This window comes from Trachemys scripta, chromosome 17 (assembly GCF_013100865.1).
Source record: "Trachemys scripta elegans isolate TJP31775 chromosome 17, CAS_Tse_1.0, whole genome shotgun sequence".
Taxonomy (NCBI): domain Eukaryota; kingdom Metazoa; phylum Chordata; order Testudines; family Emydidae; genus Trachemys; species Trachemys scripta.
The window spans coordinates 20,331,191-20,357,539 of NC_048314.1; the positions used below are offsets into that span (position 1 = coordinate 20,331,191).

The 26,349-nt window shown below is 44.3% G+C and overlaps 2 protein-coding genes across 3 annotated transcripts in view; both read left to right on the plus strand.

Moving 5' to 3' along the window:
- The window catches only part of LOC117867196 (centrosome-associated protein 350-like), a 46,542-nt gene extending 42,778 nt beyond the window's left edge, over positions 1 to 3,764 (plus strand). Inside the window, exons 13-16 of the mRNA XM_034752022.1 lie at positions 33 to 127; positions 1,352 to 1,462; positions 2,915 to 3,033; positions 3,704 to 3,764. Coding sequence (XP_034607913.1) covers positions 33 to 127; positions 1,352 to 1,462; positions 2,915 to 3,033; positions 3,704 to 3,764 — 386 coding nt within the window. The remainder of the gene's footprint in view (positions 1 to 32; positions 128 to 1,351; positions 1,463 to 2,914; positions 3,034 to 3,703) is intronic.
- LOC117867248 (centrosome-associated protein 350-like) overlaps positions 1 to 26,349 on the plus strand; it is a 32,257-nt gene that overhangs the window by 2,481 nt on the left and 3,427 nt on the right. The window contains exons 2-18 of one of the 2 annotated variants that reach the window (XM_034752124.1): positions 33 to 127; positions 1,352 to 1,462; positions 2,915 to 3,033; positions 4,081 to 4,211; positions 4,829 to 4,974; positions 5,113 to 5,300; positions 6,845 to 6,932; positions 8,332 to 8,478; positions 9,490 to 9,671; positions 12,936 to 13,120; positions 15,342 to 15,454; positions 16,825 to 16,906; positions 18,461 to 18,588; positions 19,397 to 19,491; positions 20,547 to 20,632; positions 22,122 to 25,117; positions 25,714 to 26,055. In XM_034752124.1, the coding sequence (XP_034608015.1) occupies positions 4,139 to 4,211; positions 4,829 to 4,974; positions 5,113 to 5,300; positions 6,845 to 6,932; positions 8,332 to 8,478; positions 9,490 to 9,671; positions 12,936 to 13,120; positions 15,342 to 15,454; positions 16,825 to 16,906; positions 18,461 to 18,588; positions 19,397 to 19,491; positions 20,547 to 20,632; positions 22,122 to 25,117; positions 25,714 to 26,055 (4,851 nt within the window). In that variant the 5' untranslated portion in view covers positions 33 to 127; positions 1,352 to 1,462; positions 2,915 to 3,033; positions 4,081 to 4,138. The remainder of the gene's footprint in view (positions 1 to 32; positions 128 to 1,351; positions 1,463 to 2,914; positions 3,034 to 4,080; positions 4,212 to 4,828; positions 4,975 to 5,112; positions 5,301 to 6,844; positions 6,933 to 8,331; positions 8,479 to 9,489; positions 9,672 to 12,935; positions 13,121 to 15,341; positions 15,455 to 16,824; positions 16,907 to 18,460; positions 18,589 to 19,396; positions 19,492 to 20,546; positions 20,633 to 22,121; positions 25,118 to 25,713; positions 26,056 to 26,349) is intronic. The other variant, XM_034752125.1, reaches the window with a different exon arrangement.

Sequence of the window (26,349 nt, forward strand, 5' to 3'; positions counted from 1 at the left end):
GATACTGTCTCTATTTTCCCCATCTTTCATAGGCAGAGATCCCAGATGCATAGATCTGGAGGAGAGATACAGGGATCACCTTGAAAACATACAGCAAACATCTCTGAGGCTGGCTCACAAACTGAAGGTACAGTACGTACCCTAAGCAAAATTAAATGTGGATTCAGTGCTCCATGAAAAGAGATGCTGGATATTCCCATGTATGCCTTAAAGCAGGTTACCTTCAGCTGGCAGTGTTAGGTCTATGATCTCTGTTTTGCCACCTCCGGTCAACTCCCAATGACACCTACACCCATCGTTAACTGCTAAGCCTAGTTCCCCACTGGCAGGCCCAATTCTAGCATCAACAGGCAAGACTGAATTGCCCCTGGGAGACTTAGGCTAGGTCTACACTACCCGCCTGAATCGGTGGGTAGAAATCGATCTCTCGGGGATCGAATTATCGCGTCTCGTCGGGACGCGACAATCGATCCCCGAATCGACGCTCTTACTCCACCAGCGGAGGTGGGAGTAAGCGCTGTCGACGGGGAGCCACGGAGGTCGATTTTGCCGCCGTCCTCACAGCGGGGTAAGTCGGCCCCACCCCCGCCCGTAGTGAAGACCTGCCACAGTGTCCTCAGCTGCAAGTGGCAGTTCCCCAACCTGCTACAGCTGAGGTCAATGGGAGTGTAGGACTACATCTGTAGATAATCACTCCATCTCTGCATTTTCCTCTGCCTGCAAAGATGCACTTTGGCCCCAGCTCCTGCTGTGTGGGAGGTGAGGGTCACTAGCAGGTCTCAAACACCAAAAGGGCAGAATGCAGCCATGACATGAAGCCCACAGCGGTGGTGGGGATCGGAGGACAGCATGGGTATTTTTTCTGTTACCCAGAATCTGTACCAATGGTGAAAGAGTCCTTGATGCTATTTCTCCAGAATTAATTAGATTTCAACCACAGGAGACAAATTCTGCCTGGGCAACCTTACTGAAACCAATAGGGTTACATGGCTGCTCATGAGAGTGGAACTTGGCATTGTGTGTTGAATTAGGCAAGTTACTTCCCACAGTTTTAAAAACGGTTATTACGCACAATCAGGTAAAGAAAAGCCCACACCACGTTTGGAACTTGAAACTGAAGTCTACTTCCTTATATGAATGATTCATCCTTTCATCCCCCCCAGCCACATTTATTATCACAGGGTTTCTAGTAAAAGCTGAGCTACGTGCACCAGTTTGCCTGCAATAGCAATAGTGCAAGAACAAGTTTTTCACCTCTCGGCATTGATAAGGTCCCTGTAAGGAGCTCACGGTGAGGTTTTAGCTCATTACCATGAATTTTAAGAGTCCCACAATTTTCTCCCAAATCTAGGCTGATCGGCTCCAACAGGAAGGGCGTCTGGCTATCCTGCGTGAGAAAGCAAAGCTAGAAGCTCAAGAGAGCCAGAGGTCTTTGGATGAGTTGCTCAAGCATCAGTTAGCGGTAAATCTGTGTGGCCCCAGCAGCAGGAAAATGGCACCATTCCAGACTTGGCACTATCACCTTTGGAGTCATTGAGACCTGGGGCCAGTACCTTCCTGCCTCTCTCACCCGAATGAGCAAAGAATGCAGACTGGGGATATTTTTCCAAAGAACTAGAGCCCAGATCCTCAGAGGTACTTTGGCTTCCATGGGACTTGGGTGCCTATGGGAGGTAGGCACCTACATACCTTTGATGATCTGGGCTCATGTCTCTTTGGTGATCGAATCCCATAGACAGTTGGTGGGACTCAGGCACCTTGGAAAATTTTATCCCAGGCATCTTTCTGTAGAACCTTTCACTGTAGTGTCTGAGCACTTTTCTCCTGAAGGTTTGTAAACTATTCTTTCATGCTTCTATTTAGCACCCCATAGGCCTCTTGTCTGATCAGAACCACGGAGTCTCCTATTAAAAAAAGAAAAGGAATATTTGGGGAGGTTGGCGCATGGCTTGTTTTTCTGTCTTTAGGTCTCCAGGTCCTTAATTCAGGCAAAATCCCACTGGTGTCAATGGGCATTTGCCAGAGTAAGGGATCCCAGGATTTGGTCCCATGTTCATGAATACAATGCCTTGGACTCAGACCCACTGTGCAGTCCCAGGGCATTGCCGCATTATTAAGAATGCCATACTTTGTATGATGCTTTGACCACTTCTTCTGTCCATTTCTAGTAGCGGCCCTGGTAAAAGATAAACATCTCATTGGCTTTTTAAAAAGAAAGACCAGGAGGTAACCACAGTATTACGGGACATGCTCATTGTCAACAGAGCAGCTTCTGTGTGAGCTATTGTGGGATATCTCCATATGTCTACATAATCACTTCACTGCTAGCCTCTAACTCAGTGGCTCTCAGCCTTTCCAGATGACTGGACCCCTTTCAGGATTCTGATTTGTCTTGCCTACCCCAAAGTTTCACCTCCCTTAAAAACAACTTGCTTACAAAAATCAAACATAAAAATACAAAAGTGTCAGTGCACTGTTACTGTTACTGACAAATTGCTGACTTTCTCATTTGTGTCATATAATTATAAAATAAATCAATTGGAATATAAATATTCTACTTATATTTCCATATATAGTATATAAAGCAGTATAAACAAGTCATTGTATGAAATTTTAGTTTGTACTGACTTTGCTAGTGCTTTTTATGTAGCCTGTTGTAAAACTAGGCAAATATCTAGATGAGTTCATGTACCCCCTGGAAGACCTCTGCGTACCCCCAGGGGTACACATGCCCCACTGGTTGAGAACCACTGATCTAACTCATTAGTCAATACAACCCTCTAGGGGTCATTGGAATATGAAAGGCACTGTATAAACCCAGGTTCTAGCCCATGAGAATTACAGAAAGGGCTGAAAGGTGACACTTTTTGTAAAGATCACTCATTGTCATTGGGGGTTCATTCCATTTTTACAGGGGCTGAATGGCTCCCAAGCCAGATGCACTGTGAGGGCAAGACTGAAGCATGCTAAGCAAGACCAGACAGAATATCAATTTGAAGGTGATCCCAAAAGAGGTGATACAGCCGAGGACAGGTACAGTAAGCAATAGACAATGGGATGCTTGATTGTTTTACTCTATGACTTGTTCAAATTCAATGACTCGGGGCTTTGGAGTGTTTGAACTGGGCATCAGGAACATGTTTCTGCTACTGATATTCTTCAGGATCACAATGGGAATAGCTCGCATGGCAGCTGCGCTGTATGTGGGAATGAGACTCGTGTCCTAGCCCTTTTGAGGTTTCAGTTCTCCAATGTAAACGATATGTCCTGCAATTGCAAACTTTCTCTGGCCTGATTTTTGCCCAGATCCTGAAGGGAAACATCTGCGCCATGCGCAGCGAGTATCATAGGCCAGGGGAGGCTGAGTCTCCCCAAACAGCCGGGCGTGGCCCCACCTACATGCCACCCGCCCGGCACTCCAGGGCTGGGGGCCACCCCGCCTGCCTGGCACTCCAGGCGCTTAGGCAGCCACTGGCTGGGGTGCTCTGGGCTCTGGCAGTGGAGTGGGGACGGAAGAGGCCTCGGGCAGAAAGGGAGGGGCCAGGGCTAGCGCCCCCGCCCCCCAACGGCCGGTTCACCCGCTGCCCATGATCTCTGCTGTATTTTCTGTGGCAGGAAAAATTGCATTTAGCTATAGCTCAAAGATCTCATTTATTATTTTGGTGAACAGGAACCTCCTTTCCTCAATTCCTTTGATTTGCAGTCAGGTATCTTGGATAAACCATATATTGCTACCTGCTGAAGAGAAGGAGTATCCATTTTGACCAGCACCGTGGACACTGCCTACCAAGAAGGGGTGTTTTTCTAAGTGCACATTTTAACACTCATTTAAAGTAGCATAGACTAAGTACTTGAGAATTGGTTCCAACCTCGCACTGAGCTAAGTACCAGAAAAGAACTTTTCATATATATAGAAGCTCCACTATAGAATAACTATTACTAACGCGCTGTTATGAAAGGTACTTGAGATCAACCAAGGAAGAGTGCTCTCTAAGAGCTAAGTATTATTATTGTCCCTGGCAGCTAATACACCAAAATATCATGTATGAATGTGTTTCTTTTCCCCTCCACCTCTGGTAGCGTTAGGGCACGGTCTCCAAAACACTCTGCACTGAAAACTGAAATCAACTGCCACGTGATGGATGCCATAAAAGCCACAGAGAGAAAATCCACTGGGGAAATGAACCTGGATTCCTCAACCCAGCAACAAGGTGACTATCCAGTTAGATGATTTAGTGGCATTTAGGGGCAAATTTACAGATGCCCTACAGTGGCACCAAAAGTGGAGCAGCATTTTGGGGTTGGGACACTGAGCAGCGATTTCATCAAATTTCTTAGTACACCTTTGACAATTTTGCCCCAAATGATTTAACTCACTGTATAGATGACTAGTCAGAACAGTATCTTTATATCCTCTAATCACTCTACAGACACTAACCCTGAGAACACCCTGGGAGTTCAGTCAGCTGCTGTCATTAACCTTATTTATATAGCAGCAGGGAAATCAGAGACAAAAAAGATTAAGTGACTTTCCTAAGGTCACAGGAGGAGTCAATGTCAAAGCAGGGATTACAACACATGAATGCGTGGCAGGCTTCTGACCCTGTGCTCAGATTGTCTAGTATTTTGGAATGGAAGCTAACTCGCCTAGACCGCAGTATGAACTGATCTGTTTGGAAGCATATTAGAAAGTTTAATTGTTTAGCTTTAATCTATATTTTTTACAACCACGCTATAAAGTTTAGAAACAGGATACATCACTTCCCCCCTCACCCCCGATATGAAGAAATATTTTACTTACAGTGACTTTAATGCTCTCTTTCTTTAGGATCCCTGTCTGCACAGCATGGGGACTCTTTGCACACACGTCAATCCTTGAATCCTTTGCCTCCTTCAGTAAATCAGCCCAACAGCAAGACACTCACAGCAGATGATTCAGGAGACAGCAGCAAACAAATGGATTCCACAAGCCAGGTACTTGGGCTCCAGAGCTCCTCTCCTGCGAGTCGTTGCACATGGAGTCACCCATGTGGCTTTTATTTGCAATGCCACACTTGTGGGACATCCAATGGCTGCCCCCTAATAAATCCATCCCTCTGCTTCTGCCTTTAGTGGAGTGAAGTCAGTCAGTTCTATGGAGGGTCCAGCACCTTTTGCCGTTTTAGTTTGACAATGGCTGAGCAGTACTTGAGGGAAGAAGAACTACGAGCCCGGCACCAGACTGCCCTCCTTCGACTCAGAGAAAAAGCCCTTCAGGAGAAAACCAAGGCAGAGCTGGCCTGGCTGGAGCATCGGAAAGGGTGAGCCCATTTTGCGTACCCTTTCCTTATTTCAGTACCTGGTAAACACGCTGTCTGACTGCAGCAGGCCAGTCAGAACAAGGTGGGCTCTGCCCCAAGGCAGCGTGTACCCCCTTCGTGGTGGGCTACCTTGTAAAAACAGAGAAGTCAACATCCTGTCCCTTTACAGGGCAAATTAAGGTACAACAGGGCTTCCCCACAGCCAGACGGGACAAGGCCCAGCTTGTTTCAACCACATCCAAAGCCTGGCTTTACTCCAGCTAAGCTCTTATCTGTGGCTTGGCTCCCCACAGCAAATGCCCCCTGCCGTGGGCTGGAGCTGGAGGTCATTAATAAATTCCCCACAGCTGACCCAGCTCAGGCAGATGCAGTTCTTCTAACCAGCGTGACCATTAACCCCTTTCCTGCCAGCCTCCAGTCAGGCATACATAAGATGGAAGCCACACCATGAGCCTCAACCCCTCACCACCTCCTCGATTTTGGGTTAGCTCTACAACATCCCTGTGAGTTAGGGAAGTACAATTATCCCCATTTCACAGATGCAGGGCCGGCTCCAGGCACCAGCCTGGCAAGCAGGTGCTTGGGGCGGCTGCTCCGAAGGGGGGCGGCACGTCCAGGTATTCGGCGGCAATTCGGCGGACGGTCCCTCACTCCCGCTGGGAGCAAAGGACCTCCCGCCGAATTGCCGCCACAGATCGCGATCGCGGCTTTTTTTTTTTTTTTTTTTTTGGCTGCTTGGGGCGGCCAAAACCCTGGAGCCGGCCTTGCACAGATGGGGAACTGAGGCAGTGAGAGAGATCTGCAAGGTCACTCAGGATGGCTGTGGGAGAACAGAGAATGGAACCCCAGTTGTCGGAAGCCCAGGCTAACACCCTAACCACTGCACCAGCTTCCATCTAGAACATGGAGTATGCCAAAAAGCAAAATATATGATAACTAAGGGCTGGGCTTGGGGGAAGGGCTCTCTCAGGAACTTGTGAAGGACTAAACTTTGCTTGCTGAAGTGGCTGCTCTGAGTCCAAGCGGATAGTCACTGGAAGTTGTTACTACCTGGGAGCTGTTTGATGGCCTGAGTGAAATAAGTTTGCTGGGTGTCACTCCACAGAGTCTGCATCACAATACACAGATATTAAGGGCCAGATGTCCAAAAGAGTCCAGCCCCCATTTAGGCATCTGAAATGAAGTGATCAAATTTTCAAACTAGTTTATCCTCCAGCAGTTCCTACTGCTCTCCATGGGGAGGACGGAATCTCCATTGCTGTCAATGAGAGCTGCAGAATGCTGGGCGCGTCTGGAAACCTGGCCATCTTGCAAAGAGGTCCATGGTGAAATGGGCTGTGAATACTGAAGTACCTTCTCATTCTCCTGATGGGGTTGAGATACAGGCAGGGCAGCGTGGTGCACCTTGCACTGATGTACCTGTTCTGGGGATAAAGACTTCACTCCAGGCCCCAGCCCTGTCATGGGGACACCTGTCATGGGCATTGCATTCACACATCCAAACGTCCTTCTGGTAGTGATTTTGGTCTCCATCCTGCTTTCAGCTGTCTGGATAATCTGCGAGACAGTGAGGAAGTGTCTGCCATAGCTGAGAAGCAGCACAAAATCCTAACCAGGCTGAAGCAAGAACAGGTAATGTTATTGCAGTTACACAAGCCAGCTTTCTTCTTGAAAAACAAGGGAAAGTGTTAACACTCAGAGCTGATGAGAATCTCTTGGACAGTAGTAAAGGAGTATGTAGTGTTGTTGCACAGACTTCATAATATACTTCATTGATGTTGATTTTTATACCTCAGATAAGTTATTTTATACCATGGGCTGTACTCTCTACATTTTAAAGAAGCAGGAGGCACCATTTCTCTCTGCAACTCCAGTTTTACTGCAGTTATCTACTCTTAGTGTATACACCCGATGGTATGAGGTGTTTAGGATTCCATTGTTGAGATATAGGACATTAGCTAACAGTTAGTAGTGGTCTTGTGGCTAAAACACAGCCATGGGCGTCAGATCTAGATTCTATTCCTGACTCTTCCATAGATTCCTCTGTGACTTGGGCCAAGTCCCATGCAGTCAGATTTTTCAGAAGTGGCCTGTCATTTTGGGGGCCTTACATGCCTTGAAGGAGTCTGATTTGCAAAGCGGCTGAGCATCCACAGCGCCTAATGTCTTCATCTGGAGTGGTGGGAGCCGCGCCCAACTGAAAACTAGGCCCAGGTTGTCTCAAGTTGGGCAAGCAACAACCAAGTTAGCCAAAACTAGTGGTCAGCTTTGAAAAGTTGGGCCTTATGGTCTGACTTTCAGAGGTGCTTGTTTCATTAGCAATAAGCATTGCGGTGAGCAGATAGAGTTGTAGGACAGAGCACTTTTACTGAGCATGCACAGAAACACGCTGAGAGAGGCCTGTGTATCTAATAGCAACCTGGCCCAGCAAGCTCACCTGAGCCCCTGGTGTCTCACCAACTATGTCCCCCCTAAAACCTGACCCTCTTTCTTCAGTCCCCTTTCTTCAGATACTAGTGTTGAGCACTGGAACTCTCTCTGATTGAAACGGGATCTACAGGTACTCAGCGCCTTGGAAAATCAGGCTCAAGTGGGCAGTGGGAGACAGAGTCAAAGCTTGAGTTTGAAGTGTGGCGTTTCTGGCTCCCAGGTGCTACTAGACCGTGCCTCGCTCTCACCTCTCCCAGCCCCCCAATTTTCTCTGCACGTGCTTTCATCAACATTCAGAACAATTTGGCACTTTCTAATAACTCTACGAAACATTTCCTTTACCTGTTTGTCAGTAACCTCGCGTGTCTTGGCACAAGTCAGCAAGCACTGCTCAAAGCAAAGACTGAAAAAATTGTACACAAAAATGCCCATAAAAAGAGCTATATATATTGAATACCTAAAATGCACTTTTTGTTCTTTTTAATTGCAATATTTCCACTTGTTACTAATTATAATTAACTGACCCATAGGCCTTTTTCATGTGTATTTGTATTTTAACTGTAACTTACGCTCCCCCCTCTTCACTGTCTGTTCTGTGCAGGTGGAAATCCAGCACCTGCGAAATATCTACAGGGCAGCTCACCAGGAGAGAAAGCTGCTATTAAAACAGCAGAGAGAAATCTTACTAATGCAGCAGTCAACAGCACAACTCCAGCGGGAGCTGCATGGGTTGGCACAAGGGCCACAGGTTAATAGAACCCTTAAAATGCTATCATTATATTTGGCACTGGCAGATTTGGGGGCATTGCAGATAGAGGAAAGCCATGGGTTTGTTCTTATTAACTGCAGTAATGAAGCTAAAGCAATGATAAATGTTGCTATGGTGTTGACTCCTATAGGAAAAGAGGAATGATATTTTACTTGCCCATTAAAAAAATTACTTGCCTCAGCAAGTTGGTGAATACAGTTTTGCAGAGTTGGTATAAGCTGTGTGGGAGGTCTCGCATGGGTAAATTTCACTCCACCCTAGCGGCCTATGAACATCAGTATGTAAATGCTCTGCTCCACCGAATAGGGATGCACATGTGACGTGACAGAATTGAGAGGAAAGGCACATGGGATTAAAATTCTAGCCTTTTGCCTCAAGAATATCAGTACAAATGACTGTGACTCCTCATCATAATCTAGGGAGGGGGTGTCTTTATATTGAATATATTGTGCCAGTCAATCTGGCAGAATCTGGCATTGGTAATACCAGCTTTGCTCAAAAGAGGTAAATGCCCAAGATAGTAGATCTGTTGCGCTCCACGCCCAAAGAGCCCCAATACAGAGGATGCACACCCCTGTCAGTGGGCTTCTGAAATCCTTCCCCCTCTATACAGCAGGACTGGAGGGGTTCCACGGGAGAAAGGGCCCTCCACTCCTGCAGAAAAGGGCTCAGGATTCAGGATTTACTTGCATGAGAACAAATCCAGTGTAACACCACTATCCTCAGTGAATGCAGATTTACACTGGTGTATCAGAGTAAAATTTGGCCCTATACGTATATTTTAAGGGTAGCATTTTCAAATGCATTCAGTGTTGGCCTAACCTTGCACCCATTAAAGTCAATGGGAGTTTACCTGGGTTTCTTCAATGAGCGTCGGTTCTGATTTCAGTCATTTTCCATTCCAAGGGACTGCTGCAACCTCTAGTCCCTGCCTCTTACAGGCTGAAAGAATAACTAGTAAACTCTTATGCATTGCCCTGTTCCTTTTAGTTTACAAACAGCTCAGCAGACGTTGAAGAAGCAATAAAGCAGAAGAAGACTGGGACAATTTCCAGTCCAGCAATATCCTCCATGCCAGCAGAAGCTACAGCATACTCACAAAGGCCAGGTCTGTCAAGGAATGGAAACAGTTGTGCCCAGTTAAATAATACACTGAGCAGGAAATACAAGAGGTCAGTAATAGCTTTTAAATTCTTTTTTGCAGTTATGGTTACTGAGAAAACCAGCTGAGGAAAGGATGTGGGCTGCTATATTCCAGATAACTGACCACTCATTAAAGCAAGGCATCCAGACTCACTAACATAGCTAATTAAGCTTCCAGCACCCCTGAGAGGTAGATAAGGGACTTGTCATGGTTACACAGAACTTGTGGGACACACTGCTACAGCTACTGGGCAGCATACAGCAATAACACACAATAGGTTAGGCCAGAAAGGGAGATTGTGCCCAGGGCCGGCTTTAGGCCAATTCCACCAATTCCCCCGAATCGGGCCCCGCGCTTAAGAGGGCCCCGCGCCCAGAGGCAGGGTGGCCCAGAGTGGGGGGCAAGTGGTAGAGAATCCCTTCCCTGGCTAGAGGCACCTTTTTAATTTTTACTCACCCGGTGGCGCTCCAGGTCTTTGGCAGCGGGTCCTTCACTCGCTCCGGGTCTTTGGCGGCACTTTGGCGGCAGGTCCTTCAGTGCCGCCAAAGACCCGGAGCGAGTGAAGGACCCGCCGCCAAAGACTAGGAGCGCAGCCCAGTGAGTACAAGCCCCATGTGTTTTTTTTTTAACGTGGTTTTTTTTTAGTCGTCCCTGTCGGAGCCCCGTCTAAACTGTTCGAATTGGGCCCCGCCCTTCCTAAAGCCGGCCCTGATTGTGCCCAGTTGATATAGCAGTGGGAGTTTCTGTAGGCAGAATGCAGTTACCTGAGCTGGAATTTGGAGACGAAAAAAGGGCTGTGCGATCTCTAATGACAAACTGTAGTGAAACCACGCTATTATAGCTCATCTGAAAGATGTCACCTCCAGAAACAGTGTTGCACATTCCTTTGCTGGCACCTAGGTCCAACAGGCAGGTATCTGAACTGTCTTCATGGTCTCCCAGCCAAATGGGGTAGTGGGTGCTCAGCACTTCTGAAAATAAGATCTAAAAAACACTCATGGGATTTCATACATACCCTCTGAACAGCAGCCTTCCGAAGCAGGCTGAGGGAAATGTACACATAAAAACTAGTTTGCTTTAGAAAAATAGGTGTAATGTTTATATATCTATCTATATATATACACATTACACCTATTTATATATAAAAATATATATACATTACACCTATATATATATTTATCTATATATAGATATATAGATAGATATATATATAAAAATTACACCTCTCTCTATATAAAGGAGCCTCACTCGTTATAACTAAGAGCTAGTCTAGCAAGCTGGTGAGTCAGTGCTGGGCATTTACTTAGCTTCCCAGAGGGAACGGCTTTCAAATAAATCTCTGCATGAAACTGATCTATAATTCATGTTGTTATTGATTACAAGTCACAGGAATCGTTAGGAAGGTTTCTTGGCTGGACTTTCACTTCTTATTACTGACAAGTTTGCTCATAGTGGAAGAGTAAATATTAGCCCAAGTCCATAGACAGGGCCTAGTGGGGGCTCAAAATGTACCCAAACTGTGGCTGCATTGTTGTATACAGATCTGTTTCACGTGTAAGAATACAGAAGGATAAGTATGCTATCTGTTCGCCAGTGCAGGTGCATTCATATTTTATACTGATCAGGATAATAATTAAAAGCCATTGGCAGTCTCTATTACTGTCTCAGAGCTCGTCTGGGGGTGGGCAGTGGAGCAACATTTACAAAATTAAGGCAAAATTAAAATAATGTTTCAAACTGCCCAAACATAAGAAGTAAATGCTGACATTCTGAAAGCACTGCTGCTGCTAGATTATATGAGTGGATCAGGCTGGTATCCAGGTGCTGCGTTCCAGAACTTATAAAGAGCCACCTGTGATATCTGACTGCATAACTTTTTGCTTCCAGGCTACTTCAAAACACCTTGCGATGTTGGTTCATTTGGAAAGAAGCTAACCCTTCCTTAAAACCATCCCTAGAGCCTCATCCAAACAGGAAATGTTGCAACCGTGGGGCCCCAGTTTAATTGGAAAACATTAACAGCAGAAGAAATCCTATATTATTTTTTCAGCATTCTCCTATAAGACTTGGGGCCTGATCCATAGCTCATTGAAGTCAATGGAAAGATTCCTATTGACTTAAACGGGGTTTGGAGCAGATACTGTATGTATTTTTATGCACAGCAGGACTAGATATTGCTATAAATTTAAGCAAATCTATACCACTTCCTAATGTTTATTGCTTTTTCTCAATATTTCGTCCTAAAGAATTATACTTATTAAGCTTTATTCTATATAGTGGCTTTAATCTGAATGTTTTATACTGTTTATAATAATTATTTAAAGGAAACAAAAATAATAAAAACAATTATGTAATCATGTTATAGTGTCAAATAACAGTTTTCAGCTAAGGAGTCAAATACATCATCTGAAACGTATTTCCAATTGTAATTTTAAGGATTGGTGATATTAGATGCTTTATATGACCACCTAAAACCATTTTGTCCAAATTAAAAAAGCGAAAATAAAAAATATGTATTTTGCAGTTATCCAATAGCTGATTAACTCCTAGAAGTGAAGATAGTTAGTTTTAGCCCAATGGATAACATATGAAAAGTGTTTCAGTGTTTTTGTAGTAAATGACTAGTATGCACCACTGCTCTCTGCTGGGTGGAATCAAATTGCTCAACTATGTGTCATGGAGCCTGTACCGCTAACAGTTAATGGAGAATCTCCTTTAATTCAAATGGTAAAGCTCTATGCCTTTGGAGTAGGCAGATATGACTTCTATCTCCCAGTTGCTGTTAAGTTCAAAGCAGTTATGGTGACCAACATGTGAAGTTCAAATGGCCACAGATTTGTTATGTTAGATTTTTTCATATAAAATAACTGTTGAAATCTAGCAAATCATTGCTGACTTGAGTGGGAGCAGCATGTGGGCACCAGGGGCTAGAATTTGGGCCTATACTTTGCTTTCCTTGATGCTGCTGATTTTTTTTTTAGTCTTCCACTGTGTATGGGTAAGAGGGGGGGTGGGGATTTCTGCTATGTAAAACCCGGCAACAGATGAGATGAAGGGAAAATGCCATTTCTTTGCTAACTGTATTTGGAATGGAAAATAAATGCTCTACGCAGGTAGCGTTACTGACTTCAATATTCTCCGGCTCTTTCTACAAACATACCCACGGAAGCATTCTCCAGCCTCTAAGAAGGACTTGCAGTAGCCTTTATTGACGTCCCCTGGGTTTGTCATGATTAATTGGCAACCATGAACCCAACCTGAAATCGTTAATTGCTTGTCTAATTGTGTACAGCTTTCCTACTGAGAAAGAGAAAACATCGCTGCAAGGCAGGCAGCAGGCAGAGGTGCCTCAGCGGTGGAAGCAATGGTCAGGTGCACGAGACCCCGAAGTGTTTGAAACAATGGCCAAGGAACCAGGTGATTCCAGTGATCGAAGCACAGACCCACTTGTGATGGATAAAGACTCTGAAAACACAGGTATCTAATACAAAAGCTTCCATGCCAGAACCATCCCGATCGAGGGGCATGACCGGTCCGTCAAAACAAGCAAACATGGTAGAAGTTGAAAGCTGAAACCCTCCAGGTAGCACTTTAAATGATCTGTTAAAAGGGGACAATTAATTCGAGGCCACAAGACTGGCTTCAAGCCTGAGCTTGATAAGTTTATGGAGGGGATGGTATGATGAGACTGCCTACAAGGACATGTAGGCAGTCTACGACTGCTGGTAGCAAATATCCCCAATGACCAGTGATGGGACACTAGTTGGGGAGAGCTCTGAGTTACTACAGAGAATTCTTTCCCAGGTGTCTGGCTGGTGGGTCTTGCTGAAATGCCCAGAGTCTAATTGATCACCATATTTGGAGTCAGGAAGAAATTCCCCCCCACCCGGTCAGATTGGCAGAAACCCTGGGGGTTTTTTGCCTTCCTCTGCAGCATGGGGCACAGGTCATTTGCAAGTTTGAACTAGAGTAAACGGTGGATTCTCTGTAACTTGAAGTCTTTAAACCGTGATTTGAGGATTTCAGTAACTCATCCAGAGGTTATGGGTCTGTTACAGGAGTGGGTGGGTGAGGTTCTGTGGCATGCAATGTGCAGGAGGTCAGACTAGACGATCATGATGGACCCTTCTGGCCATAAAGTCTATGAGTATAAGTCTCAACCCTCATTTGAACCAATGTAAAATATTTCTGTTGGACTAGGTTTGCTACGTTTTGGGGTCCTAAGTAGACCTTGCCACAATTATCCATGTTTTTGTCATCGCCAGATTGGACTTCTGGATTGTGGCCTACTCAAGAGCTACTAGGGAGCTTCAACCACTGCAGAATGGTTTCACTTTTATAATACAGTGTAACTTGGTTAACAGGATGGATTTAAGCACTAGTTCTAGGGGAATTAAATAGATGTCAAACTGGTTTCTTCAGGGCCATGAAATCCCAGCATAAGAAGCTAAGGAATGCTGGAACCAGAAGACAGTATAAATACAAATGGGTCTTTTGCAGACAGGCAATACATTTTACGTGCCACACGGTTGTAGGATACAGAATGCAGCTTGATAACGTTGGGCTGGCAGACAGTTGATGAACATGTCCAGAGATTATGTTCCAGGTTTATGATGTTTCATAATGCACCCCATGGATTTTATGTCATCTGCATTGCCTTCAGAGGGTGAAATCCAGGCCCCGTTGAAGTCAATTGCAAAACTTTCATGGACTTCAGTAAGGCCACGATTGCGCCCAGAAAGTGTAAAGCTGGGGGTTTAAGCTGGCCTTAAGTGATACATAAGTCTTGTGCCAGCTCTCTGCACAAACAGGGGTAAAATGTTCACCTCAGATGAAGATTTGTACTTTGAAAGAGTATTTCACTTTGGATCCCAAGCCCCTGCACAGAGGTGTTTCACCTTTGATAGCAGGGGCGACGTGTGGAGGGGGACCTGCGGGGTCATGTGCCGCCCCCAGATTTGCTGCTTAGCTTGTACTGAGCATGCTCACATGGACTGAGCATGCTCAGTAACACGGCTGAAGCCAGCTGCCCTCACTCTGCACCCTCACTATTGGCAGGCGTGGGTTGTCTCTGTATAATAGAGGCTCTAAGATGTTGGCAAAGCTGCATCTAAGTGTTGCTGTCAATCATCATTGTTTCTCCAGGCTGGAAATGTCATGGTATCGCCCATGGGAAAATGTGATCAATATTGTCTTACACACAAACACTCACTGTGCAATATGAACTCTTATGAGGGTTGACAATATTCATGGGTCCTTTTCTTAATAGAACAAATACTAGCTAAAAACCAGCTTACACTATAAACAACCCATCCATGAGTCTCACTTCCTGGCTAACAAAAACAGAAGTACTTTTGCTGAACTCCTAAAAGGAAGGCTAGGTTTGTACAGTTGGAGATTGGTGCTCAAGTAAATTAATGAAATGGATAAGATGGGTGTAAAAATAGCTGTGTGCTTGGATAGTTAAAATGTTTGAATAGCCTTAAGTATTATTGTTAGTTGCTGCTACTGTTGGGGTGATTTTTATTCAGACAAGGAATATTTGGGGCAAAATCTTTTTTTTTTAAAGTTTACTTAAATGCACTTTTTATAAACCACGAAAAATGTGCGTTGAATTTACCAAAAAACTAAAGTATAAGTTAACTTAGCCATGCATAAAGATATACCGTTGTCACTTTAAGATCTTCATGTCTTTCAGAGATTAATGATAGGTGTCATGCTCTCTTACATTTGGAACACACAAATTCAGCCGAAATGGATGAAGCTACACTCACCCCTGTTCCGATAGAAGACAAACCCCATGAATTTCTTGTAAGCACATCCTTCTTTGAGATCCTGTGTCCACTTATGACCACTGCAGTAATTCTACCCCAAGGCCTACGCGCCAGTCCAAACAGTGATGAAGTGGTGCATTGGCTTCATATTGGCTTCACCCTCTGCACAAGGGTGAATTCCACCATTTAAGATCTTGAATAGCTTTATAAGCAGGAGCTCTTATCACCTGCTAGGTTAAATTTACTAAGGATAACTGGTTTGAAAATACGGCTCCCTTGTACTGTATGTTGTTTATTTGAGGCTTAAATGCTGTGTGGCCTAAGCAGCGACCTAACCTTCCCTCCCTTGCTCCCAAGGGCAGTAAACTATTATTATCCCCACCACCCACCTGCAGCAGAAATGCAGGGAGGCTGCATGGGGGTGTGTGTGTGTGTGTGTGTGTGTGTGTCTTAGGCCTCCTTATGTCTCTGTATAGGCCTGGCCACTGTCCGGCCCTTAAGACTTTGTCTGCACAGCAGCTGGGAGCAAGCCTCCCTCTCCGGGTAGACAGACTCACACCAACTGTGTGAGCTAGCTTGCTAAGAATAGAAGTGTGGACGTTGCTGCCCGGGCAGTGGCTCTGGCTAGCCGCCCGAGTCCAAGCCCACCCAACCCCGTAGGAGCCAGCTCAAGTGGCTAGCCTAGGTTGCCACCCTTACAGCAACTTCCATACTGCATTTTTAGCATTCCAGCTTGAGCGGAGCTAGCATGAATCTGCCTGTCCGGATCAGGAGGCATGCTCCAAGCTGCTGTGTAGACGTACTCTGAGGTACGTCTACACTGCAAAGAAAAACATGCAGTACCCAGTCTAAGAGCCTGAGTCAATGGATTCGGGCTGGTGGGGTTCAGGCAGTGAGACTAAAATCAGCAGTGTAGCTGTTCCCATGTGGGCTGGAGCTGGGGCTCTGAAACCTGACAAGGGGGAAAGGTCTCTGAGTCTGGGCTCCAGCCTGAGCGGGAATGTCTGCACTGCTAATTATAGCCTCACAGCCCAAGTCAGTTGATCCAGGCTCTGAGACTTGGCGCCGTGGGTTTTTCTTTGCAATGTAGACATAGCTTAACTGGCTTTGTGCTAAATCTCCCAACTGCAGAGTCTGGGCTTCTCTTCATGTACAGTACTACAGCTGTGTCACTGTAGCGCTACAGGGAAGACGCTTCTCTCATTAATCCACCTCTGCGAGAGGCAGTAGCTAGGTCGGTGGGAGAAGCTCTCCTATTGGCATAGCGTTGTCTACACAGGGGGTTAGGTCGGTATGGCTACATCACTCGGGGTATAGTTATACCGATATAGGTCTGTAGTGTAGACCTGGCCCCTCTCTCTCCCCTTTTATGATACTAACTCTGACCTTTGAACATTTACATTCTAGGATTACGATCATAAGGAAAAGAAGTTTGTTTCAAACCGAGCACTAGCCCCTAAAGACAATGAGGATATTAATTCCCATGACAGTGAGTTTACAATGAAAGGTTTGGGGATACTTTCCACTTGGTGTAGCTTATGCCTTGCTTGAGTAGAAAATAGTCTTCAAGGAACTGGTAAATCATATTTAATGCTATTATGTCCAATCTGTTTCAAGCGCTTCAATCAAACTTTAATATAGACAGAAAGAGAGACAGTCTTCTCATTTATTACCTAAGTGTCTTGCTCACTGTACCAAATGTATAAATCACCTTTAGGCAAGATGTTGGAGATCTGTCTAAGGGTTATTATGAGAGATGATTATACTGCTTTTTCAGAACAAAATCATAACTTATTTGGATTGTGTCATTAACAATTTACTTTCTTTTGAGGTATTTTCAAAATAATTTAAGGGTCTGCATCTTAAAAGAACATAGATCAGCTAAAGATAGACTTTGACAGGACATACTGGAGTTATTTTTGTTTCCAGGTTTTATCTTCAGTTCATATTTCTTGTTCCCAGTTCAACTTATAACAAATAAAACTGGCTTTTTATATATGAGACAGTTATATCATTTATATAGTTCTGTGTATGCAGAGTCTCTGGATTATAAATATATATATATAGTCACATCAGTTCTCATTTGTATCATTTTTACTAATGGAGTATCTTAACTGCATCAAATTCACCCAGATCCCATGATGAGGGCTGCTCAATTCATTTGTGTAATTTTTTTTTATAACAATGATCCAGATTACCTAGGCCTAGTATAAGCTTAATTTCAACAAGGTACTTAAGTACATGCCTAACTTTGAGCATGTGGGTCGTCACATTTTAAGTCAGTGAAGTCAATAGGAGTTTTTCCATTGACTTCAATGGGGCCAGGATTTCACATTTAGTGTTTTGTTCTCATTTGTATTCCTGTCCAGAGGCTCAGCTCTGTTTCATTACCTAGGTTTGCCATTGGTTAACTGCTAACACTCGTGCACAAAAAAGGAAGAGGAAAAAAACAAATGTTTTTGTTTTTTTCCTTGAAAAACTGAAAATTTCCATGGAAAATTGTGACTGGAATGGAAATTTTGTTGTTTCAGTCTAATGTTTCCATGGGTAATACCTAGCACTCTTCAAACATCACCACTCAGAATATATTTATCAATCCTGCCCAAACACAGTGCTCTCAGAAGCAAACAATACACAGTACGAAGGTGTTTAGTAAGAGCTTGCATGGTAGTCCTTCCCAGTGTGAACAGGGGTAGTTTTTGTCTGAGAATCATGTTAGACTAGACCAGTTTTTTATAAAAACATGCCAGAGATATTACCTACCTATCTGCTAGATACTTCAGTGATCAGTGCTTTACATAAGCCCATCTACAGGTAGACAGAGGGGACTAGTAGCTTTAGGTATAACAGTGGTAGAAGACACAGTTTGGCTAGCACAGCTCTTGGGGGCGTAAAATATCCTTGCGTACAATGTTCAAAAAAGCCATACAAATCATCTGGCACCACTTTCCATTCTCATGGTTAGAGCTAGCCTGGTGCTGCTGACACAGAGTAGAGAGCCGTAGATTCTTCCTTCTGTGTCCCAATAATCTGTGTATTGCAGGTAATGCTACCTCATCCTCAGTGGAAGAATTAGAGAGTGATACACTGACAATGGAAAAGGTGCACAGGGTGCAAGGAGGAAGCCAAGAGACTGCAGGAGAAGACGAAGGCTCATGCCATCCATATAAGGTGCATGGCAGGGCTGCTATTTATGTTTTGAAACTGGCTTTTTCCCAGATAAACATGCACCCAAATAAACCCTCAAAATCAGCCGGCATGACAGCATGAACTCAAGCTGTTGGCATAAAAACTAACTCTTTGTGCCGGCGCTTTGTTACGGTATGTTAAAGTATGACCCTTAAATCTCATAGGTTGGCTTACTATGGCAGTACAACTCTTATATATAGGGCCCTACCAAATTCACGGTCCATTTTGGTTAATGTCACAGTCATCGGATTTTAAAAATCATAAATTTCAGTTTCAGATATTTTAATCTGAAATTTCATGGTATTGTAACCATGGGGGTCCTGACCCCAAATGGGGTCATGGGGAGGGGGGACGCAAGCCTACTGTAGGGAGTGGGGGTCATGGTATTGCCACCCTTACTTCTGTGCTGCTGTCTTCAGAGCTGGACAGCTGCTGTCCGGGACCGAGCTCTGAAGGCAGCGCCACCACCAGCGGCAGCGCAGAAGTAAGGGTGGCAATACCACATCATGCCACCCTCACTTCTGCGCTGCTGCTAGTGGTGGCACTGCCTTCAGTGCTGGGCTCCCAACCAGCAATTGCCGCTTTCTGGCTGCCCAGCTCTGTGAAATCTGGTCTCTCCTACAACAGTCCAATTTCATGGGGGAGATCAGATTTCATGGTCCGTGATGCATTTTTCATGGCCATGAATTTGGTAGGGCCCTACTTATACAGCTCTCCATTTATATTCTCTTTCTCCTACATAATCAGTGGGGCTGATTCTTCCTTTGTCTCTTAACCATGGTCCATGCAGGCTAATGATGGTGACAGAGGGTCAAGGTTGATTTCAGATGGAACCTCAGCAGTGGAAGCACAGACAGGAAAAGGAAGGCGGTCAGAGGAGCAGAGGTACGCTAACCCCTGAGAGCATGGACTTCTGTCCCATATTCTGTTTCACTCACAAAGGATCAAAGCCTGTCCCAACTTCAGAGGTCTCAGAGAGCCCTGATCCAATGCAAGTGGTTGGTTCTACTGCAGAAAGGGGGAAGTAGGATATGGGGACCCTGCACAAGGGTCTGCTCACCTTGTGTGCCATGGAATTCTGCAGGGGTCCATTAGCCTGTCCCCCGCCCTGAGGGAAAAGCACAGAACAGCTCCACTGCCATTCTGTGGTCTGGGGGGGAGGTCAGGGGGTGGAGCCATCTATTGCTTGGCTCCAATGGAGACCCCTCATTCACTGAGTGAGCTCTCCTGCCATATGTTGACTTCCAGAAGAGTCGAATCACAGTAAATTCAAAGCAATGGATTGCAATATGATATGAAATCACAGCTGAGCAACAAGGGTGAATTATTCTTCCAGGTTAACAGACTTAGATATAAGGGGCAAGTTCTGCACTTGGATGCCAGTATGAAAATCCCATTGAAACTGTTGAGCGCCATAGAGCCATACAGCCAAGGGAACATTTGGCCCTAATCTATGTTTATAGTATACACGTGTCTGAAGATCACATAAGATGCAACATAATGGGTCAGGATACTGAAGGCACTAATTCCTCCTATTGAAAATGACAGTTTGTTTATGCGGAATCATTTTATGAGTCTGATGAAGTAACTGTCACATAAGCAAAATGTGCATTGACTTCCAGTTTACGTGTGTAAGAAATTACTGCTAAGACCTGATCCAAAGTCCTCTGAAGTCAATAGAAAGACTCCCATTGACTTCAGTAGGCTTTGAATCAGGCCATACGTGTCTGAGAACACAGTTAAAAAATAAGTAATACCATTTTGTCTTTACCAGTGCGTTTATTTATTGTGCATAGACAATGATTGACATATTTAACATTACATCCAGCATTCATTAAGATCACCCGAATACAGGGTTTAAGTACTAATGGATCCCAAGCTCTTCCTAAATTCACTGGAAGGATACTTTAAATCCAGCAAACGTGTGACTGTATTTCCAGGACAAATGTGAACTCCAAACGAGACTCGGACATCACTTACATGGGTGTAAAAAAACTCCAGGGGTCTGAAATCCTTCCACTGCAAGGTAAGAAACAAACGATTTTTTGCAATAAAGTTTGTGTGTTTGTGTAACACCGTAGAAGGGTTGACTCATGGCTGGTGCGCCCCCTTATGGCTGGATGTGGAAGTAGCAGACTCTCCTCCTCTGCCCTGCCAACAGTTAGTTGCTCCAGCCCTGTGATGGCCAGCATCTTCTCACACCTCAGCCTTTCAGTCAGGTCATGTTTAGTCTCACCCCTTCCATGGTAAACACAGAGTCCAATAAACTAAACTCAAATGAACATAACTCCTTGCTGCTACCCAGGCTCGCTCGTCTGCGGGCTCTTCACCCCTTCCCAGGCTCTGCAGGGATGTTCTTCCACACTTTTGCAATGATGCCTCCCAGGGCTTTCTCCCTGGAGGTCTAGCTCTAAACTCAATAGTCCTTCTTCCCTTGTGTCAGGGTGTGGTGTTTCCACACCACCTTATCCAGTGGATCAGAAGGGACCCCAGATCCTCCCTGTCCTTTGGATTCTAGTCCAGGCAGGGACCTTGTGGTGAGCAGCTAAGATTTGCTGTCTCTCTGGATTTCATCCTACCTTGGCCTTCTTTCAGGCCCTTTCCCACAGCCCCTTCCAAAGCTTGCTGCGCATCTTCCTCTAAGTCCTTCCTTTACTCTCTACCAACTAGAGATGGACTTCAGAGTTCTTCCCCTCTCTCCCAGCAGCCTCCTTCTCATCTGGGCTTCCTCCCTTTATGCTCCCCACACAGTTTCTTCCCCAGCTGGGCTTAATACAAATAAAGAAGAAGAAGAGTTGCAACCAGGTGAATTAATTGCTCTATCTTCAGTTATCTCTTTTATTACTAGTGTGAGGTACATCACAAAAACACTTGCAGATGAGTCACATCCCCCTTTAGCAGCCAGTCCTCATAAAAGATAACAGCCTACTATTGCTACCAGGTAGTGGAATTACTCCTTTAGCTCAAATGATAGATGTCTGTGCTTTCGTGGTGAAAGTCCTGGATTTAAACCCTTCTAATTAACCATACTGGAGGTTATTATATTTGCTCACTCATTACATTATTTAGCTCTTCAATGTTATCGGGCCTATTTTAAATTTATGCACAATATGATATTAAAAATAGTGCTTGCCTTGACTGCACAGTTAGTGTTATTGACTTTGAAATGAAAAATACAAGTGTGAATAGAAGGTGTAGCTTGAGTAGGAAAGTACTACATATATATTATATAAAAAAATCAGTATTTGCCAGATGGAAAAAGTTAATACCTGGAGGGTGAGAAATGTTGTTTGCAAATTTCTAAAAGATACTTGCAAACAGCAGAATGAAAAGAAAAAGAGAATAGGCCCCAGTCTTGCAGCTGGCTCCCCACAGGCACTCCCAGATCGAGACTGATTGAAGTAAGGGAGGAAAGGCCCTAGGAGGAAAGGATTGCAGGATTTGAAGGCTCAGGTACTTGACTGTAACCATTTAAAATAAAACTAAATGACTGTCATGATCGCTGATTTTGGCAGATGTTCCAGTCAACGAAGAAGCGAAAGTATCTGCACCATATGAGAAAAATCCTGCTGAGGACAACCAGTTGATTAAGCATGTGGACAACGATCCGTGTGATCCCTCTGATGAAGAGCATGCTTTGAAAACATATTCAGAGGGACTAGGGTACACAGAATCATCCACTGAATCACACGACTCCTCTCTGAGATGTGAGAGTGTAAACTCATACCACTCCCTCCCTGAATTTCACAAAGTGACTGCGGTTCGGATCGACGTCTCAGAAAGCTCTGTTTCAGACGCTGAATTAGAAGCTGAGGACACAGATATCAGCCTCCCTGAGGAGTTTACCATCCAGCAACAACTGTATGGTGGCGATGATGCTGATGCGTTTCCTAACCCTTTGACAAAGGCACAGATAGCAGTAAGTGACGGAAATGAATTATTATCCAGTGATATATGTGATGAACAAGTGCCCCACGATGATTGCAATCGTGAGGCCTCATCGCTCTTTCATGGCTCTGAAAAACGTCTTGGAGATGTTTCAGAATATGAGTGTGCTTATGAATCACATTCTGTCACTTCCTCAAACAGCGAAAAGCCAATGCTAAGTGCCTCAGGGAGAGAAGAACCATTTTCCTTTCAGTTCGATAACACTGCTAATGGAAGGAGCAAGCCGTACTTGGAAGCTTCAGCTCTATTGCCTTGCTCAGAAAACTGCCGTGTAAACAAGATCCCCTCTCAGGGAAAATCTGAGCAGCATTCAGATTCATCATCCAGCTCCTTATTGTATAATGTCGATTTTTGTACTGAGGAGACCTTTGAACAACAGGATTCCGGAACTAGCAAAGCGGAAAAGGATGGTGAAAGTTATGGTTTATCTGTTGGTCAGAGTAAAGTAGCGTTCACGTGGTTTCCATCCGAAAGTTCCCTGAAGCACCTAGATGCTGTTTCTGAGCAGTTCAATAACTGTGTATTGCTTCCACCTAAAAAATCCATGACAAATGAACAGATGCCATTGTTTCCTGTAGACTCTTCACTAGCCTCCAGAGACTTGTCAGGTTTAGAGGAAGCTAAAACTAATCAGACAAAACTTTTAACTGAAGGACACATATCCAACAAACCAAACGAAATTGCATCGCCACACTTATCAATGCCCACAAGTTCTGAAGAGGCTCCTAGAGAAGCTGAAGTCAGTTCATTTGACACACAAACCTTTCAAACGGTGGCTGCACAAAATCAAAATAACTCAGCAAGAGAAGGACAAACCTTCAAGAAACCTGAGATGGTGCCACTTTGTTCTATCACCTCCAAAAAGCAGTTGCCACAAGCGAGGCGCTGCCCTTCTGAGAGTGAAGATGATATGATTTTTATCAGTGATGAGGTTCCGCCTCCTATTGATAAAGATACCTTGTCAGAAATACTGTCTCCTGTTGACGAAGTGCTATCCTATGGAAGTGTTGATTTACCATCATCTAATAAAAAGGATTTGTCATTGTACAGTGAGGACCTTCCCACACCCCCAGAAGAGGTAGGTGGCATAAAAAGTGGGGACATTAGCTTCAGCACAGAAGACTTCCCTTCTCCACCAGAACAAATGACATTCTCCGAGATGAGAGATTCACACTATTCTCTGAATGAAGATGTGTCAGGACAAACAGACGAGTTACCCTCGTTAGGTGATAGCACTATACCTGAAGAATTGCCCCCGCCATCTCCAGAGTTAATGGATGTTTTTTCAGCTCAGGACAGGACTCTCTCTGGATGTTGTTCGGGTAAAGAAATCATTTCAGGCGGAAAGGAGGACTTATTAGAACATGTGACAGCGGAAAACGAGACAACATTGCAGCCATTAGGCTCACTCTGTATGTCAAGTCCCACTTCTTCAGAACAAGCCATTAAAAGGCCGGAACATTTAAAGAAACAAAGCAAGCCATTTTTAACGCTGTCCAAAGCTCAGGAAGATCATGATGACCCATTATTATCATTTGAAGTTGGAGACAGAGTATTAGTGAAGCACATCCAGCCAGGTACGCTGATGTTCAAGGGATGTACCTCTTTCGATGAAGGTTATTGGGCTGGCGTGGCACTTGACAAACCAGAAGGTGATCATGATGGAACTTATGGAGGAGTGAAATACTTCGTGTGCGCTAAATATTTTGGCATCTTTGTCAGACCTGATCAAATTTCACATCTCTTGGAGGATAATGAAAAGAGTTCTGATTACTCCAGGGATGAAGACTCATTCTCTGATGATGGATCATCCAGGGGGGACTACAAATGTGCTGTTGATAACCAGCAGGGAACAGGATATACAGAGCAGAAACCTGAAGACACATACAGTGCACGAGGTTCAGCATTGAAAGAAAACAAGTCTAGGTCACATACGTCCATGCCATCAGGAAAAGAGCACAAAGGACAGTTTCCTACCAATGAGCAGTATATATCTAATGAATTCACTTGTCAAGCTGACTTTGTATGTTTAGAATCAGAGAAGGAAACAAGAGAGCTAACACAGAGAAAGAAAGAGACAATTGCAGAAGATGTGCTTCCAGTGAGAAATAAAGACAGTAACACAGAAGAAGTAAACAAGAGCAAACGCATTAGTTGCTTGTTGAAAGATCAAGAAAGAAATAAACTGGCTGATGATATCTCAAGCGAGCTCACAAAAAAACTTTTGTATGACACTTTAAGTGCATTTTCTGATACAACCGAACACAAATATAAGAGTGCCTTTGAAAGAGAACTGCGGAATCATGTTAAAGGCCTAAAAAAAGAAGGCAATCACAGCACTAGCTTATCAGAGCGATCAGCTGAAGTTTTGGATGTCTTACGGTGTGACTTTGACACACTTAGCATTCATGGGCCTCACACAGCACAAACAGTAGCAGAAAAAATTGTAACTAAATTTGTAGATGATGCAGTGAAAGAATATAAGAAAATTAAAAGGAAACAAGGAGCTAAAGCAGACACGATGTTTCACCTATCTTCTGAGATTCCTCAAGGCACTTTGCCAGTAAGTATAGACTCAGGAGTTTCTTTGTCTTCTAGATATATCTGTTTAGGCCTTGATCCTGCAGTTGGGCATTTGCAGGCAGACCTTTGCGCTTGTCAAGTTGGTTTTTTTTGCCATCAGGAAGTTATATAATGTCAAGAGAACAACAATTAGGGCCAAATTCTACTTGGGAACATGCAAGAGAATCCTGAATGTGGCTCCCTTCCAACCTCTGAGGTAATGCTCTGCCCAGGGAGGGGCATTCCAGAGAGGCAGTTAAGGATCAGGGGACATGCTCAGCGTGATTCTTGCATAGACCATGCTCACCTTGACCCATCGCAGAGTAACTCCATCACGCGCCGAGCACCCTGCAATCAGTAGAGGTGTGTGGGTGTGGTGGGTTGTGCGTGGAGCCAAAGACAGTGACAGTTAAAACTTTTGTGCAGCATTAATGTACATCTGCTTGGGGGTCAGTTATACTGGAATCTGGCTCTTAGCTGTTAAGCTTAAATGGCTCTTTAAATATTAGCAAACTGAATACCTCTTAAAATTGGGAAAAAATACAAATGTAAATGCAATGGATTTTTCTTTTTCTTTTCTTTTTTTCCCCCTTCCAGTTCCTTATTAAGATCCTCGATGCTGGTGTTTTTGGAAGCTCTGAAGATTTTGATCAGCTCAATTCTATCCAACATAGCAAGGAGATAAAAACTCAAAGGCAAACTCAGCATAGATTAGATCACTGGCACTCAGCTCCTTGGAAGAAAACAATGGAGGTTCCTCTGGTGGTACCACATAATAGTTCACATGTTAAGATACTGTCTGCACATGCAGTAGATGAACTATGGACGCCTCAAAACATTTGTTCAAATTCTAGGAGGATCCATGTGCCAAAGGATTCTGAATGTAATGACATCTCAGATGACGATCTGGAAGCAGAAAGCAAGAGGATTTACAATCAGGTATTTTTAAAGTGTTAGCTGCGGTTTAATATTTCCAGTTTTTTAAAAATGAAAATTGCTTTTTAAGGAGCACCTAACTTCAATCTAACTGTACCGACGATAGCAAAGGGAGACCAAAACAGGTACAGAAAAATGAAGAGTTAATACATTATTTTTATTAAGCTATTGTGAAATAAAATATAGATTGCACTAATCTGAGACAACTATTTTGTTGCCGTCCATTGGGGGACACAAAACCAACATGATTTTCAGTCCCTCCTGTTCACTATTACATGTAAAACAGCAGCAATGCCT